General features: G+C 31.6%; 1 protein-coding gene across 2 annotated transcripts in view; it reads right to left on the bottom strand.

Moving 5' to 3' along the window:
- Positions 1-1080: 1080 nt before the first annotated feature.
- Ddr (discoidin domain-containing receptor 2) overlaps positions 1081-16460 on the bottom strand; it is a 934573-nt gene continuing 919193 nt past the window's right edge. For both annotated transcript variants that reach the window (XM_081764059.1, XM_081764060.1), the window contains exon 19: positions 1081-14372. In XM_081764059.1, coding sequence (XP_081620185.1) covers positions 14220-14372 — 153 coding nt within the window. In that variant the 3' untranslated portion in view covers positions 1081-14219. The remainder of the gene's footprint in view (positions 14373-16460) is intronic.

Raw genomic sequence — 16460 nt, 5'->3', positions numbered from 1 at the left:
GTGACTAGTAACCTGTCCTATACGTTGGCGTACTTCGATAAAATTGAGACCTTCGAGGCCCCAAGTGCCGCTCGAATCAATACATGTATGTATCAAATAATTTTTATATTTTCTTTTCTCCCATTCTTTGTGCGGGCTACAATAGCTCCTTCTCGTGATGTAGAACGAGTAAGATTAGATGATGCGAAAGTGTCAGAACAGGTGAAATCCCAGAGAAGAATCTTCTCTTCTTCCCAGCTTCATACCATCTGGTCTTTTGCCGTCAAAACGGTTATATCCCGCTGGTTCACGAACAGATGGCGAATTACTTTAAAATATGTTCCGTGAGAAATTGAAGTCCACTCATACCGAAGTTATAAGCATATGAAGAACTTATTGCATAGCATGTATTACTGTTATGGAAAGCAAATATTGTTCTGTGATGTCTGTATACTGTGGCTTTGTGGTGACCGATCGTGGAAGTTTACGGACTTGATATATATATCATCACCTGACACCACTGACTTACCTGTCCTTATAAATATTATTAAAAAGTTTAAATAAACTCATGAATTTATCACCACCTGGCACTACTGACCTACCTGCCTTTATAAATATTATTTAAAAAGATTCAATAAAACTCATACATTTATTACAACTTGGCACCACTGATCTACCTGCCCTTATAAATACTATTTTAAAAAAGGTTATATGAAACTCATGAATTTATTACAACTTGGCACCACTGATCTACCTGCCCTTATAAATACTATTTTGAAAAAGGTTAAATAAAACTCATGAATCCTTCACCACTGACCCACCTGCCCTTATAAATAATATTTTTAAAAAGGTTAAATAAAACTCATGAATCTATCACCACTTGGCACTACTGACCTACCTTCCATTAAAAATATTATTTTAAAAAGGTTAAATAAAACTCATGAATTTATTACAACCTGGCACCACTGACCTACCTGCCCTTATAAATATTATTTAAAAAGGTTCAATAAAACTCATGAATCTATCACCACCTGGTACCACTGACCCATCTGCCCTTATAAATATTATTTTTAAAAAAAAAGGTTAAATAAAACTCATGAGTCTATCATACTGCTTTATTTCATTTACAACCAGAGGGTTTTAGAAAAGAAAACATCTGAGCTAGGTATAAAAGTGGAAATATGAAAAAAATTGAATAGCAGGATATTACAACACATAGAAAGCCTTTTTTTTTTAAATTTGTAACCTTAATTTCTTTCTACATGTATATGTTGATCTTTCTGTTTTGCTTTTTCTTTTTAATTATCAGGAAAACTTGATCTTTATATACCAACAAAATCAGTCATTATATTAACACCCTAGTGTAGGGTAAAACAAATAGTTTATTTTATTTTATTTTATTTTTTGTTTCAATATCATACACACATACCAGGGCGACGAAAAAATGAACAACTTATTCCTTATTTAATTATTGACACAATAAATTTGAGCAAATTTATTCTTTTTTCTTTTAATATTAACCACATGTGAAAAAAAGCAGCAGCAATACATCGCATGTGTGAACTATCCATTTTATAACTCACTCCAAATAACCTCAAAGAAACTTTTTTTTAATGTATGATCTGTAGTAATAACAATATGACACAGTAATAATTTCTTATGTAGATATTGCATGGTATTTTAGCTACGGTAAACTAATTCGCAGGAATTTTTAACTTATTGTCTTACTATTGTTGTAATGATTTCGAAATGAAACGTATATAGCATAGATACGTAGCAATTTTTAATCCATTGTTGTCTTTCGATTTTCTAATAGTTCCAAAATAAAATGTAGATAGCATAGATACGTAGCAATTCTTAACTGAGTGTTGTTGTTCGATTGTTCTAATAATTTCGAAATAAAATGTAGATAGCATAGATACATAGCAATTTTTAACCCATTGTTGTCTTTCGATTTTCTAATAGTTCCAAAATGAAATGTAGATAGCATAGAAACGTAGCAATTTTTAAGTAATTGTTGTTGTGCGATTGTTCTAACAATTTCAAAATAAAATGTAGATACGTAGCAATTTTTAGTCCATTCTTGTCTTTCGATTTTCTAATAGTTTCAAAATGAAATGTAGATAGCATAGATACGTAGCAATTTTTAACTTATTGTTGTCTTTCGATTGTTGTAATAATTTCAAAATGAAATGTAGATAACATAGATACGTAGCAATTTTTAACTAATTGTTGTTGTTCGATTGTTGTAATAATTTCAAAATGAAATGTAGATGGCAGAAATACATAGCAATTTTTAACTGATTGTTGTCTTTGGATTGTTCTAATAATTTCAAAATAAAATATAGACAACATGAGTATATTTATAATCACATGATATATTTTTAATGTATCGCTTATATTCAGGACAAGTAGTATTCATCAATGCTGCTTAAAAATGACAACAAAATAATGTTACAACTTTTTTTTTAATATATCCCCAAAACTACCTGAATTCCAAATAATAAAAAAAAGAAATCTTTGAGTTTAACGTCCCTCGGTTGTTCCTGCTAGACTAAGGGAGACAATGATTAAAGCAAGTGAATAATGATGGAATAATTAGTAAAATGAGAAAGTGGGAGGAAACGGGAGTACCTCGAGAAAACTCAAGAGCACGGTGTTGTCCACCACGAACTTACTTGACGGGATCAAAGCAGGGACACCACGCACCAGAGGTAAGCATTCTACCACTGAGCGACTGTGCTCCCAATAATAATAATAATAATAATAATAATAATAATAATAATAATAATAATAATAATAATAATAATAATAATAATAATATTTTATGTACAAAAATTGAAGTATGTACTTTTAAATATAATGACTGTATTTGAAAAGGAAATGGGGAAAAAATCACCAGTAATTTATTGTCCAAATTTATTAGCCTGCACTGGTCACATTTAAATTTTCTTCTAAAAATAATTACATTTACAAGAGCGTTTTATCTTCATATACGAAATTCAAACAATATATACAGGGTGGTAGGTAACTCCACCGACAAACTATTGGAGGTGGTTCCTTATACGAGATGAAAGAAAAAAAGTTCTAATAAACACGGGTCGAAAAACGTCTCCTTTCAGAGTTATGAACTACCGAAAATTCGAGATATCACGTTTCAAAACGCCCTGGCTTAGAAACTATAGGGCCTATCCCAAGCGGTTTAAGGAATTACACAGGAACTGGTATACACTTTATCTAAATATCCATATTTCAGAATTCACCGGTACCAGCGAAACAAACGCACGATTATTACTTAAAGGAGGAGTATCCCTATACTTCAACTTCCTTTTCACAGTTCCTTTCACCGATAACGGAAGATGGTAAAACATAGATATTTAGATAGAGAACATACTAGTTCCTGTGTAATTCCTTACACCTCTTGGGATAGGTCCTATAATTTCTAAGTTAAGGAGTTTTGAAAAATGACCTTTCGAATTTTCAGTGGATCATAACTCTGAAAGGAGGCATTTTTAAGCCCATGTTTATTAGAACTTTTTTCTTTTATTTCGTATAAGGAATCGCCTCCCAAAGTTTGTCGTTGGAGTTACCTACCACCCTGTATACATAAAAGAAAATATTCTTGAATCATTAATTTGTTATCATTTTAAGCGAACGTTGGCGAGGGTGTATCGTTGATCGTTTCATAAATTATACTATGAGTTTAATAAACCATTTCTGAGAACCAGAAATGGGTTTGTATAAATTAAACTATTCCATACGTTGTAAAATAAACATTCTCGCATAAAAAAAAAAAAAACTATGCATTATTGTGATTAATAATCCTTAATGTTTTTGTTTTGTTTTTCTATCCGTGTGTCATGCTCACTTTCTGTATCAATTTTTGTACATGATTTAAAATACCAACAGTTGTTATTTACCTTTTAAGGTTCTATCTTTAGGATTTTTTTTAATTACATGGCAAAACCTTCTAGCTATTTATAACGCATATTATTTTGATATAGAATATAAACTTGTTTAGCTAGTGTATTGTAAAATACCATAGGTTAGATTTACAAAAGGTAATCAGAAGTGTCACTTTGAATATTGTCAGAAAGAATCTGATCCCGTAACTTTCATATCAGAACTTGTTATATGTTAGTATTAGTATCGTGTACTGCTCTGTAAATTTATTACAGTGGAGTCCCTAAAACTTGACATTCGATAACTCGTAGTCCAGATACCTTGGCCACACCTTGGGAGGGTGAAAAAAGCCGGCGCGCAGACCTGTTAAAGACAGCTTTATGTCCTCATAAAGTATTTTTCTGAGGTCTGTCTTATCAGGTAAATTGTTCGTAGTAAAGGCTCTATGCCTTTATAAAGTACGTACTTTTTCTTTGTTTAAGGGTAATTGGGCAGTTTATTCTCTGTTGTATTCTCAAGTAACCAATACATACAAGTACAGTACTGTATTTTCTGAGGAAACACTCGTACTTATTATTTTTTTAACCCCATTCTCGATAACCTGGCATTTTCACAAACTCGGCCACCCTTCGGTCCACATTAGACCGAGTTTTCGGGACTCTACTCTATTCTTCAAATTTATGAGTGTATTTTTAGCGATGCCATGAACTCAGTACTGTAAACGCAGAAAGATGAATAAACCCCATACATAGACTTTTTGATTCCGTAGTATATTTACGTCTGAATAGTTAATGTTGGTAATAAATTTAAAACTGTATCATTAATAAAAATATAATAATATTATACTAATGTGTCATGTTCCTTTATCAAACGACTTTTTTTTTTTTAAAAAAAAAATAGAAATTGTAAAATTGAGGAAATTTGAAGCGAATTTATAAAATGTAAATATATATACATTATTATGTATTTACTTGTAGTATATATATATATGTATATAACACGGCAGAAAGAGCGGTTTCTTTTCTTTTTACACTATGAAAAAGATTTGACTTTCTTCTTCATACTATATAATAAGGTTATAGAATATCTATGTAAAAAAATAACCCAAAAAATAGAACAAGGAAGATATGTGCATTTCACTCAGCGTTCTATAATCATTATTATTATTATTATTATATTCACTTTCAAAAATTGGTCATCGCAATCTCACTTACATACGAGAAAGAACGGAAAAAAGAAGGCAATATTTCACATAAAGTTTAAGCACTTGTTTTTTTTTCTTTTAAAAAACTTTTTTTTTATCCTTTGTATCTAAACATTTGTACGATCAACATACATTAAACGATACATTTATACAAGTTGTTTTTTCTTTGTTTAATAATTTCCGTTTTTATTTCTTATAACTATTTACATAGAATGCTATACTCGATCGATCTTCACTTGTTTTTTTTTTTAAACTATTATTCATTATTTTTTTTTTACCAAGTTTGATATGACCTTCTGTGTTCTGTATAATTACATAATCACAAACATAACATGCACGTTCTTTTTTGTATCGTGCGACCTGACGTAATGCAATTAATATTTATATAGGTATATCGTTATTATTATTATTATTACTACTTATTATTATTATTAGTGCAGTATTATTATTATTATTATTATATTATTAGTTTTTCTTCAAATTCTAGGCACCATATATATAACATTATGTACATGATACTTGATTACAACAACATATCTCATTTAAGTTTTCCCTGATCACTTCTAATGCTTTTTTTTTTCTTTTTTTAAAATAAATAATTAAATTACAATGTACAGTATATAAAACTTGTAACACTTTTCTATTTTTCTATCTAGGGAAGAAAAAGTAAATCTTAAATCAATATAGAAGAAGTGGAAATAGTGATATTCAGAACAACAGAAAACCGTATACGTGTTAATTTTTTTTATGCCGTACATTATCCATGAATTTTTGTCTGATCATTTCAAGAACATTCAGCTTTTTTTAAACCTAATATTATGATAAATTGCACCTCAGTTAAGTTTATCAGAACAACTTATATATACAGAGTTACTTGAACAATACCAAATAACTTTGGGAAATAAATCTTTACACGAATATGTATATATAAAGACCAATATGGCTAAACAAATGCGTTTTTAAGAATTGTAACCCATTGAAAAAGGGGCGAAATCCAATCATAACTTAAAAACAAACTGTTGGTGAACGTCGGATAAAAGAACGTGATTATTCTACGCCTAGATTCCAGTAGTTTACCAATGAATATGAAACATATGTCAGTTTTCAGTTCTTTTGTTTATCTACTTTCTTTTCTAGAAGACCTCATGATTATCCTTCCGTGCTTTTAGGGTAATCCTGTCAGCACTCCTGTTCCCCACCCACTGATGCATTAATGGAATATAGATCACAATTTGTAATAAAGAAAAATAAAATATTTACCTTGGTAGGTATTTTCTATTTTTATCCAAATTTTCGGTAACTATTGTTTGTACGAGGGTGAGTCAAAAATTATCCTCAATTTTGACATAACTCTTCTTCCATTGTTCATGCTGACCTCTGTCCTCGTTTACTTTATTGTTATGCTGTTGGGGTCATGCTATGAAAGTTTGATCCTAATTCCTTCATTTGTCTTCCTTTTGTTGCAGATAGATCATGGCCACTCCATTAGAAGTTTGCACCAAAGAGGAACTACGAGCAGTGATCTAGCTTTTGTGGTCGAAAGGTGTATCAGGGGCCGCAATCCATCAAAGACTTTCGGCACAACACCAGAACAGTGTATTGCCGCAACGGAGTGTCTAGAAATGGATTGAAAAATTCCAAAATGATCGCATAAGTGTTATGCACGAGGAAAGAGTCGGACGACCATCTACAGCCAGAAATGACGACAATATTAATCGTGCATGTGACACGGTTCTGTTAGACAGACGAGTGACTGCTGATGAAGTGGCATATCGTCTGGAAATTAATCATGGTTCCTGATACACCTTCCGACCACAAAAATCGGATCACTGCTCGTTGTTTCTCTTTGGTGCACACTTTCTAATGGAGCGGCCATGATCTATCTGCAACAAAAGAAAGACAAATGAAGGAATTAGCATCAAGCTTTCATAGCATGACCACAACAGCATAATAAATATGGACAGCGGTCAGTATGAGCACTGTAAGCAGAGTTATGTCAAAATTGCGGATAATTTTTGACTTATCCTCGTATTTTAGCTTTATTATTATTATACATTAACATAGTGATTATTATGACTCTATATTCTATAAATGCACCAATGGACGGGGAACAATGGCAGCGACAGGATCACCTTAGAAGCATAAAAGTAAAACTATCAGGATTTCTAGAAACGAAAAATGATAAAGAAAAAGCTGAAAATTGAAACATGTTTCATTTTCGCTGGTGTACTATTGGAGTTTAGGCTTTCTTCAATCATTTATTTGTCCTCGAGTTATGATCTTTTTCGATCAATTTTCGGTGGGCCATAACTCTGAAATGATATATTTGTGTACCCATATTGGTCTATAATTATTTTCATGTTTTCGTCTGAGGGTTCATTTTTCAAACTTGTTTGATGTTGTTTCCGAACACCCTGTATATACTTTTGCTTTGGAGACTAGAACTAAACTAAAGAAATACTCTTGATAATTTTATATTTTATACGATGAAAGATTAACCAAACAAATGAAATTCGTTAATTCGACCACCTATAAACTTAATTCGTTAATTCGACCACCTATAAACTTCGATAAAGTGATCAAACTTAACAAACTTTCTCTCAAACTTTTGGACACAGCAGTGCAAACCAGTTGCCTAATTTTGTTATTACCCGAATAGCACATAATAACAATAAATACTGATTAATATTTTCGTGGATAATGGAAATATTCATCGTAATCTATAGCGCAAACTTTTATGACTTATACTGATAACCATTTCGCTTGCTTTTCAAATAACGTTATTAGAAATATATTAACGTATGAGACTTTCAACACTTACTAGGAAGTGATAATTTCTCTTGATGTGAATAGCAAACCTAGTGAAGTAATAAATTGAAATATAAACATCGTAAATTCCTGAAAGCTTTTTTTATTCATAAAAACAGAATATGTTTCAGTATTTCAATGACTTATACCAAATTTTTCAATCAAGGAACAGAAATCAAAATGTGGAATTTTCTTGTGTTCTTTTCTTAAAAAAAAAACAAAAAACAAAAACGAAACTAAAATTATACAGATCATATGGAAGAAAAGAGACATCCATGAAAATGATTCTTACAAACTCTTAGATTGTTAACCATTTTAAGGCAAAATACAGGGTGATTAAAAAACGGGAAATTTTGAAAGTTAAATAATTTCATGAAAACAGTTTCTTAAAAATATTTATCTCATTTAATAGTAAAAATAATGACATTTTAAAATACATACAATACAGTTTATTTGGTTAAAATGGCATTTTGCTGGTGAGCTTCTTCTCTACGCAAACACTCCTGCAGTCTCTTCGTTACATTGTTCGGTTTGCACACGGCCTGAAGGTTTCTTTTTCATTGCGGAACCAGTTTGCTCGAAATTACGTATCCATGTTTTATATAATTGCAAATGGAACAAGATCGTGGCGTCCTAAATTAAAAATGACGGCGGAATTTTCTACGTGCCCCCTCCACACTGTTATTGTACTCGTAAAACGCTTTGATCGCAAAAGCGCACCATTCGAAGCATTTATGATAACTAAATGCCAGGATGTCGTTGACAGGTTGGCGTACGTTATTCAGTGTTTCCAAACGCCCACTCTTGCCAACATAATTTTCAAAATTTCCTGTTTCTTTGAATCATCCTGTACATTACAGAAATACCGACCCATATATGCTTCAATTTGAAAGTTTAATAATAATAATTTCTAATGAGAACGTAAAGTTACATAGTAATTATTATAACATTAGATTGTACTTGATAATTTCAGACAATACTACTTGAATAGCGTACGGGCTTAAGAAGAAAAAAGTAGAAAAAGGACTCAAAACCTTCTGAAAAGTTTCGTACACTGTTCTATGAACACTATACTGTTTATCTTATAAAATACCAGAAGAGTTTTCTTCTTCTAATTCTTCTTGTTTTTAATTTGACATTCCTTTTCTAGCAAGACAATCAGCAGAAAATATTAATCATCTGTCGTTACTACTAAATTCTATATACAAAGCTCTTTAATTTTTGACTCGTAAGTCGCAAATTAAATTGTAAACATATACACATGGTGGAATTTCATCTGTAAAATTTATAATGATATACCAATACCAACATACACAGCATCCTAACCACTACGTTACATACTGCTTTTTTGTTTTCTGCTAGTCTTTTCACACATATATTGTCTCAGTCTTAACCAAGATTTGAAGTAAAAGAAAAACTATATTTCTTAATTACTATTATAATTTCGAATCTATATTTTGTATTGACCTGGTTTCATTTCGATATGTGGTAGCACCTTCTTACGTTTCATTAAAATCAGTTTGACGCTTTCGAAGTATGTTTTCGTTATTCCTACAAACTAGTTCCAAATAGATGCAGTGTTTTCTGTCCCAATAAAGGTTCTAATAGATTAAAATAGTTAGTTGAAAAATCTTTCACTTGTTTATTTATTCATAAAACATGACAAGCGTATACACATTAATGGTGTTCAATTTTACATCAAATCTTCTTTTACCGTGCTTGCCATGGCTTCTAATTTGTTTCGTAAATTACTTGGTAACAATGGAAACATAACACTTTACAAAATAAGTTGTTTAATAATTACAAATGCTCACCCAAATGCTATTAAATGAAGTAAAAGTAACTTCTAAGGTATTTCAAGTGGGGAAGAAATCTCAGGGTATGACAACTTTCACGTCATGTAGCACAGAATTCCGGGATATGAGTAGGGGCATTGTTATTTGCACATTAAAATTAACAAATCGCAAAATATTTTAAATTTTATTTTTCTGTAGCATTTTCATTGTAAATTTATGACAGTAAACAATAAATAATTTCCACGATTTACATTTCATATGATCTCTCAGGTAGATAAATACCGTGTGGGTGGATTTTATCTGGGTTCTTCCGTTTCCTTTTACTTTTTTCATTCCACCATTCCGTTCATTACCATCATCATCGTCTGCCTTAGCCTCGAAATATAATCATGGAGCGTTATTTATTTATTTTTTTTTTTAATAAAGTTTTGAACATTGAACACTGCTGTTGAACTAGTAATTCTCATATTAGCTAAAACAGTCATTTTTTTCGCCACTCCAAAAATATCTTTGGTCTATTTGGATATTACACTGATTTTTATTATTATTTATTTATTTATTTTTTACAAGAGTCTATTCAATATTGACAGCATTCAGTGTTGGAATACTAAATGAACCTCGTACCAAGGAAGTGGCATTTCTGTTAAGCATAAATTTGTTTCAAATAAGACTTGTAAGATATACAGTGATTCAACCAAAGTTGATGATAACTAACTCTAACTATGGCCTGGATGTACAAGGGTTTTAAATTGTGTGTTCATACTTTGAGAAAAATGATTTTAAAAAAAAATCAAATTGAGCCAGATAGCGCTGTAAAAAATAAGTGGTGAAAAGTGCATCGTATAGGAATACACGCTGCAAAAAAATGTGGGTTTATTGCCCCATTTAGTAAGAATGATCTAACAGATGTGTAGTCTATGACTATTTCTTTATTATACTGGTTAAGCTTTATTTCAATAATAGAATATTCAAATAGTCAAATGCGTGTCTATTCTCTTCTCTTTATCCTTTTTGCGCTGCTGATGTATCACATGAACGCCAAATTGTTATTACTCTGTTATTTAGATCTTTTTATAGATCATGAATTGTGGTATAAACATCAAATTACCATAAGTACTATGGTTTGTGTTTCTGACATTAACTAACAAAGGGTTAACGCAAACTTTTAGTAACTTATATTTCCAAAATTATGCTCCCCGACAAATGTCTATTACAACAATTTCGATGAACTTGAACTTAAAAATAATTTCCCAAAAGTTGTGTATATACTTTGTAAACACCCTGTACAGTGTATAAGCTATCATCAAATATACTTTTTTCTTTTCTTTTTTTTTTTTCAATTTTACGTAGATGATGCTATTAAACAGGAAACCAGGTTTACAAAATACCGATCCGAAACTTTATTATTATTATTTTTTTCCTATTTACCTAGGTATTCAGGAGTAACATTACTAATAGCAGCACTTAACTGTAATTAATAAATAAGAAAAACTGTCGCGTTAGAAGAACGGGTAGAAAATAAGGTGATAGAGAAAGGCACAGCAATTGCTTTATATTGTGACATAGCTTTACCACACAATTGGAAGAGCATATTCCCATGAGTTAAAAACGGAAGTTGGAATTGGCTTCCAAAGATATCTTTCTTATCTCTTCAAGTACAACATTGTTAAATTGTCCAGCTGCTAGTATATACATCTATCCACATAATTTTAGGCCTATATGCACAACATAGCTAGACTAGAATCCGTTAGAAGTACCACTTACAAAAAAATACCTTCAATTCTATTGATACTCTCTTGTAGTATTCTCTGTTTTCGTAACATAATAATATTAAATCGAAAATGTTAACAGAAAAGTACGAGGATTTACAATAGAAAATTGAAAATTTATTGCCTATACAAAATATTATTTTTTCCAATTTATCGAATGCAGTACAAATATTTGAGCAAAATGTTGCTCTGTACGACTTATGCCTAAGGTTCTTTCACTTCACCCGGATAGTTAGCCACTTTCTTCTATCTGAGTTGATATGGAATAAGAAGTTACTCTGAAGAAAGACTTGAATTTTTCCTGGTAACGTTGTATTAATAAATCTTCCCGGGCTATCAGCAAGGTGAAGATATTGACATCCGACGTTTCGATTGCACATACTGCATTCATCGTCAGGGATTGTAGTGAAGAGACCAGAGACGTGAGTATGTACATATAGTGACTATTTCGGGGAAATGCTATGAGTGGAGGCTTGTGATTGGCTGAGACAAATGCAGGTTTCTGAGGCCAATTTTCAACTCAGCCCTATTTGGTTGGCCCTTTTCAGGAACACAAACAAACATTCAACAAAGCCATTTCTCGTAGACATAACAACAGCCAATCAGGAGCCAGCATCCCTCAGCCAATCAGAAGTCTGCATTTCTCTCAGCCAATCACAAAACCCCCATTCATAGCTCTGCCACTAAATAGTCGCTATATAAACATACTCACGTCTCCGGTCTCTTTATTATTACAATCCCTAAAAATGAATGCGATGTCTGCATTCGAAATGTCGGATGTCAATATCTTCACCTGGCTGATAGCCCGAGAAAACTTACTATGACCTACAGCTGACACTATCTTCTTCCAATTCACTTGAGCAGTTAGCCAGCTTATTGTATCTGAGTTGATATTGTAAATACAACGTGTAACGTTAATAAGATTTATTTCAGTTTTTACGCTCTCTAGAATTAATAACTGATCAATTTATGTGAAAGTCAAACGAATGCTACAAGTATCGCTTTTGAAACAACTAATTCAGTTTATAACACACAGAGAGTGAAAAAGTGACTGGACCAGGACTCAAACCCGGGACCTCCGGCATATCTTACCGATACGTTAACTACAACGTCACCAGGTCCGCTTCAAAGATCAACCACTCACTCTCCAGGTAGGTGTTCTCGTCTCGAACCACGTGGGTTGTACCACAGCCCCTTGCTTTGATTGGACAATCGTATGTCCATATATCGAACACCTTATAACGGTTGTGATACTAATGATAGGAGGAAACAATCTTTTTTTTCACACCAGAATCCTCTATAGGTGCGAATTCTATAACACACTACGACTATAACGAATTCGCACCAATAGAGGATTCTGGTGTATTAAAAAAGGTTATTTCCTCCTGTCATTGTATATGACAATTCAGTTTAGTATTGTTTTAGTCACACTAACGAACAACTAGCGTTATTTACTGATTGAATCTCGTATACAGTGCATATTCATAAGAAAAATACAAAGTAATTTTCGTTAATTAACTTATTCCTTTTAATTTCAACTTTTTTTTTTTTTTTTTTTTTTCACAAGACATAAGTTTTGCTTCTGCAATAAGACCTATGGCTATTAATTTACTTTTTTACTTTTTTGAACACTAATATTCATTAGGTCGATAAAAAATTACTATTACTCTAAAATTTTCTCAATTTTAAATTCGGTAGAATTGATATAATTCTTAATTGTATCATAATAAATTCGATGTTATAAATGCTTACTCAGTAATAACATAATTTCTTCAGATCTTAAAAGAAAAAAAAAGTTTACAGTACTGATACGTGAGAAATAACTTTTGTAATGCAACGTGTTAATAAATATAAACCTCGCACAATAACCGAGAAGAATTACATTCATGGCCGCTCGAAGGAGGGACCAGGGGGCCCTGGCCCCTCCTGGCACACCCAAAATGTACACGTAATATAGCAAACCATGTATATTAAATACCAGACTAATACAGTAACCATGGAAATGTCTCCCCTAGAAAATTTTCTTCAGGCGCTCCTAATTACACACAACTTCCGGAGAAAACTACCTGGGAATGTGTTCCTCAATGAGTGAGTTTAACTTTCCTTTTCACGAAAGTATACTTAAAGCATTTTTACAAACAAGTTAACAATAGAATACATTAGTACATTTTATTTCTTTCATTGTGTGAAAAAAGGGTAACTTGCAAAAAGGGGTGCCAAACTCTCATTGTGGGATTTTTTTTTTTTTTACAATGGTATGTATATATATTCACTAGGGAAGCAACTTTTAATATGAGTTTATTTTTTTTAAATTTTAATTTTAAAAGTTCTTTTTGTGTTTTTCCTCACAAATATTGGTTGGGAAGTTTGTTATGTTTAACAATTATCGAATCGCCTTTCATTGCAGGCACTAAGTATATTAATGATACGTTACGTTCATGTGCCACAGTTTAACACGCACACACACTCAGTCTTCCACACATATAATAATAACATCTAAAAATCACACTCCGTTATTTTGTGTCTTTTTTAGAAAAAAAAAAACAAACACGAAATGCATTGTTCGTTCGTTTATTCCGCTCTCCATAGAATATACATAGTTCTTTTATAATATAACTTGTTGACTCTTCTCATTTCAATGTCTTTGCAGAGTCTACAAACGAAATCTTCAAGTTTCAATGGAAGTTGTACATTTGTTTACTTAATTATATTTATTTATTTATTTATTTATTAGGAAGATATATTATATTCTCCACATTCTCAATCTACTTCTGGTTTGTACCCAAGGTTTTTACGTTGCAAGAACAGATGAATTTCTCTAAAGTTAGGCCTATCAGTCTCATTTCTCTGCCAGCATTCGCGCATCAGGTCAAATATCTCCTTCGGGCAGTTAATTGGTTGAGGAAGAATTAGCTAGAATAAAAATAAATTAAATAAATAAATAAAATAATAAAATGCTTTTTAGGAATTAATATTGTAAGTTAGATTCTATTCGATTCAAATGATTAGATTTATAAGTCTATAAAGTGGCATAGGGAAGGGGGAAGCCCCTTCAAAGGGTTCCCATGTACTTCAGTACGCTCTTTTTTGTATTTTTTTTTTCTAAGAAGAAACAGCTCTTGCCTTTCATGTACTCCATTTCAAAACAAAATATGTTACTAAACAGTTCCTAGATAAGCTGTATTCTCCAACATCGTCTTTATTCTTTAAATCTATTTGCATTTTGAGTGTATCGAAATCGAGTTTTCCAAGAATCTCTGCTGTTCGAACGGAAGAAAGGAAAGAGAGTAAGGATGTATATGGTGACCTTGAAGTTATTGTTCTAGTGTTTGACACAGCAATGAACACATTTTCACATATCTTCTTTGACCCAAAGCCTTTGCAGACTGAGCCAGGCAATACTGAAAAGAATCAGTTCCTTTCTGATCATAAAAGGAAATTCCGAAAAAAAAATATATATATATATATACTTTTCTTTAGTTGAAGGGTTAAGAGGAAATGGACATATTTGAGCCCAAGAAATCATTCACCTCGACAAAAATAACAAAACACGTGACCTGTCGTCGCCTATTCTGAATCATTTACTGCCGTTTCCAATAGCATTAATTGTAACAGGAAAACTCCTTTTAATACTACCACTCCTAGCCACAATTGGTATTAAAGAAAGCAATGATCAATGGATTTCGATAAATGCTCAGGAGCTAGTTTTCTTAACCTTCAGGATAGAAAAAGAAAGAAAGAAAGAAAGGAGGGGTAAAAACAATGATTTTCCTTTGTTGTTTTGGTTTCATTTAGATGAAAAATGTTTGAGGAAAAATTGCTAACAGAAGGGGGTGAAAAACAATAGTAAACACTTGTAGTGTGTGACTATCTCTGAGCAATATCTGATGTTTGATGAATTAAAGAAGTTCAGAAGAGTTGCTTGGGTTGGACGTCTTCAGGGTGTCGAAATAAAAACTTAACTTTGCTATTGCAAAATGTCGCACAACTTATACAAAAGTGGTTAAAGTGAAAAAAAAAAAACACACAATTGTGTTAATTTCGGTGAGGAAAATGTGCAAAAACAGCAATAGGCAAACAATGCGAAGAAATATCTAAAAAGCCAGTGCTTCAGAGAAAGACGTAAGTATTATTATTATTATTATTATTATTAATAATAAAACTAAACATTCTGGCGCATATATACACTAATGCTCCCCCAAACAAAAATTCTGGCTACGCTACTGAGTCTATAAATATACACACTGCGATAAAATTTGTCATGATATAGGTTAACAGAAAAATAATACTTTCTATATATATATTTTCTACCTACTGCTTATATATAACATAACATTCTATGTGTGATTATGAATGTAGTTATAAGCATGACATACTTGAATTTATACCACCTTAGGGTCCTTCCTGTGATATAAAACAGTAACATGCAGTTCAACTATCAAAACTTGGACGAGGAAGATAATAAATATAAAAATAAATATAAAAATAAATATCAATGTGTAAGTCGCTGTAAATATAAACCCAGCCCTCTTGAAATGACACAATTAATTAGGAAACCCAATATTGTAATTGTTCTACAATAAATTTAAAAAAAAAAAATCATGCATAGTAGGAACTTTCCAAAGGTTACGAACTCACAAAATACTTTATTTACACTTTTACAAACTTTTGACGTAATCTTGTATAATAAGTTTTATTGCATTTAATGCATCCTTATCTATGTTTTAGAACTGGAACGAAGGGAACAATCTTAACTGCGGAAATCGGAAATGAGAAACTAGAACAGGTGAATATTTTAAGGTATCTAGGCAGCATTATTATTATTATAGAAGATTTCAAATGCAAACCCAAAATTAAATTAAGGATAGGAAGGGTGGCAGAAGCTTTTAGGAATAAGTAAAACATTATAAGTGAGGATTTAAAATGTGAAGGAAAAAAAAAAGCAAAGTTAGGAATGGAAAAAGAAGCCTTTAGGAAAAAGTAAAGCATTGTTAGTGAATA

The sequence above is a fragment of the Thermobia domestica genome, chromosome 7 (genome assembly GCF_964235325.1).
Source record: "Thermobia domestica chromosome 7, izTheDome1.hap1.1, whole genome shotgun sequence".
NCBI classification, from domain to species: Eukaryota; Metazoa; Arthropoda; class Insecta; order Zygentoma; family Lepismatidae; genus Thermobia; species Thermobia domestica.
This window is presented reverse-complemented; position numbering and strand designations above follow the sequence as displayed.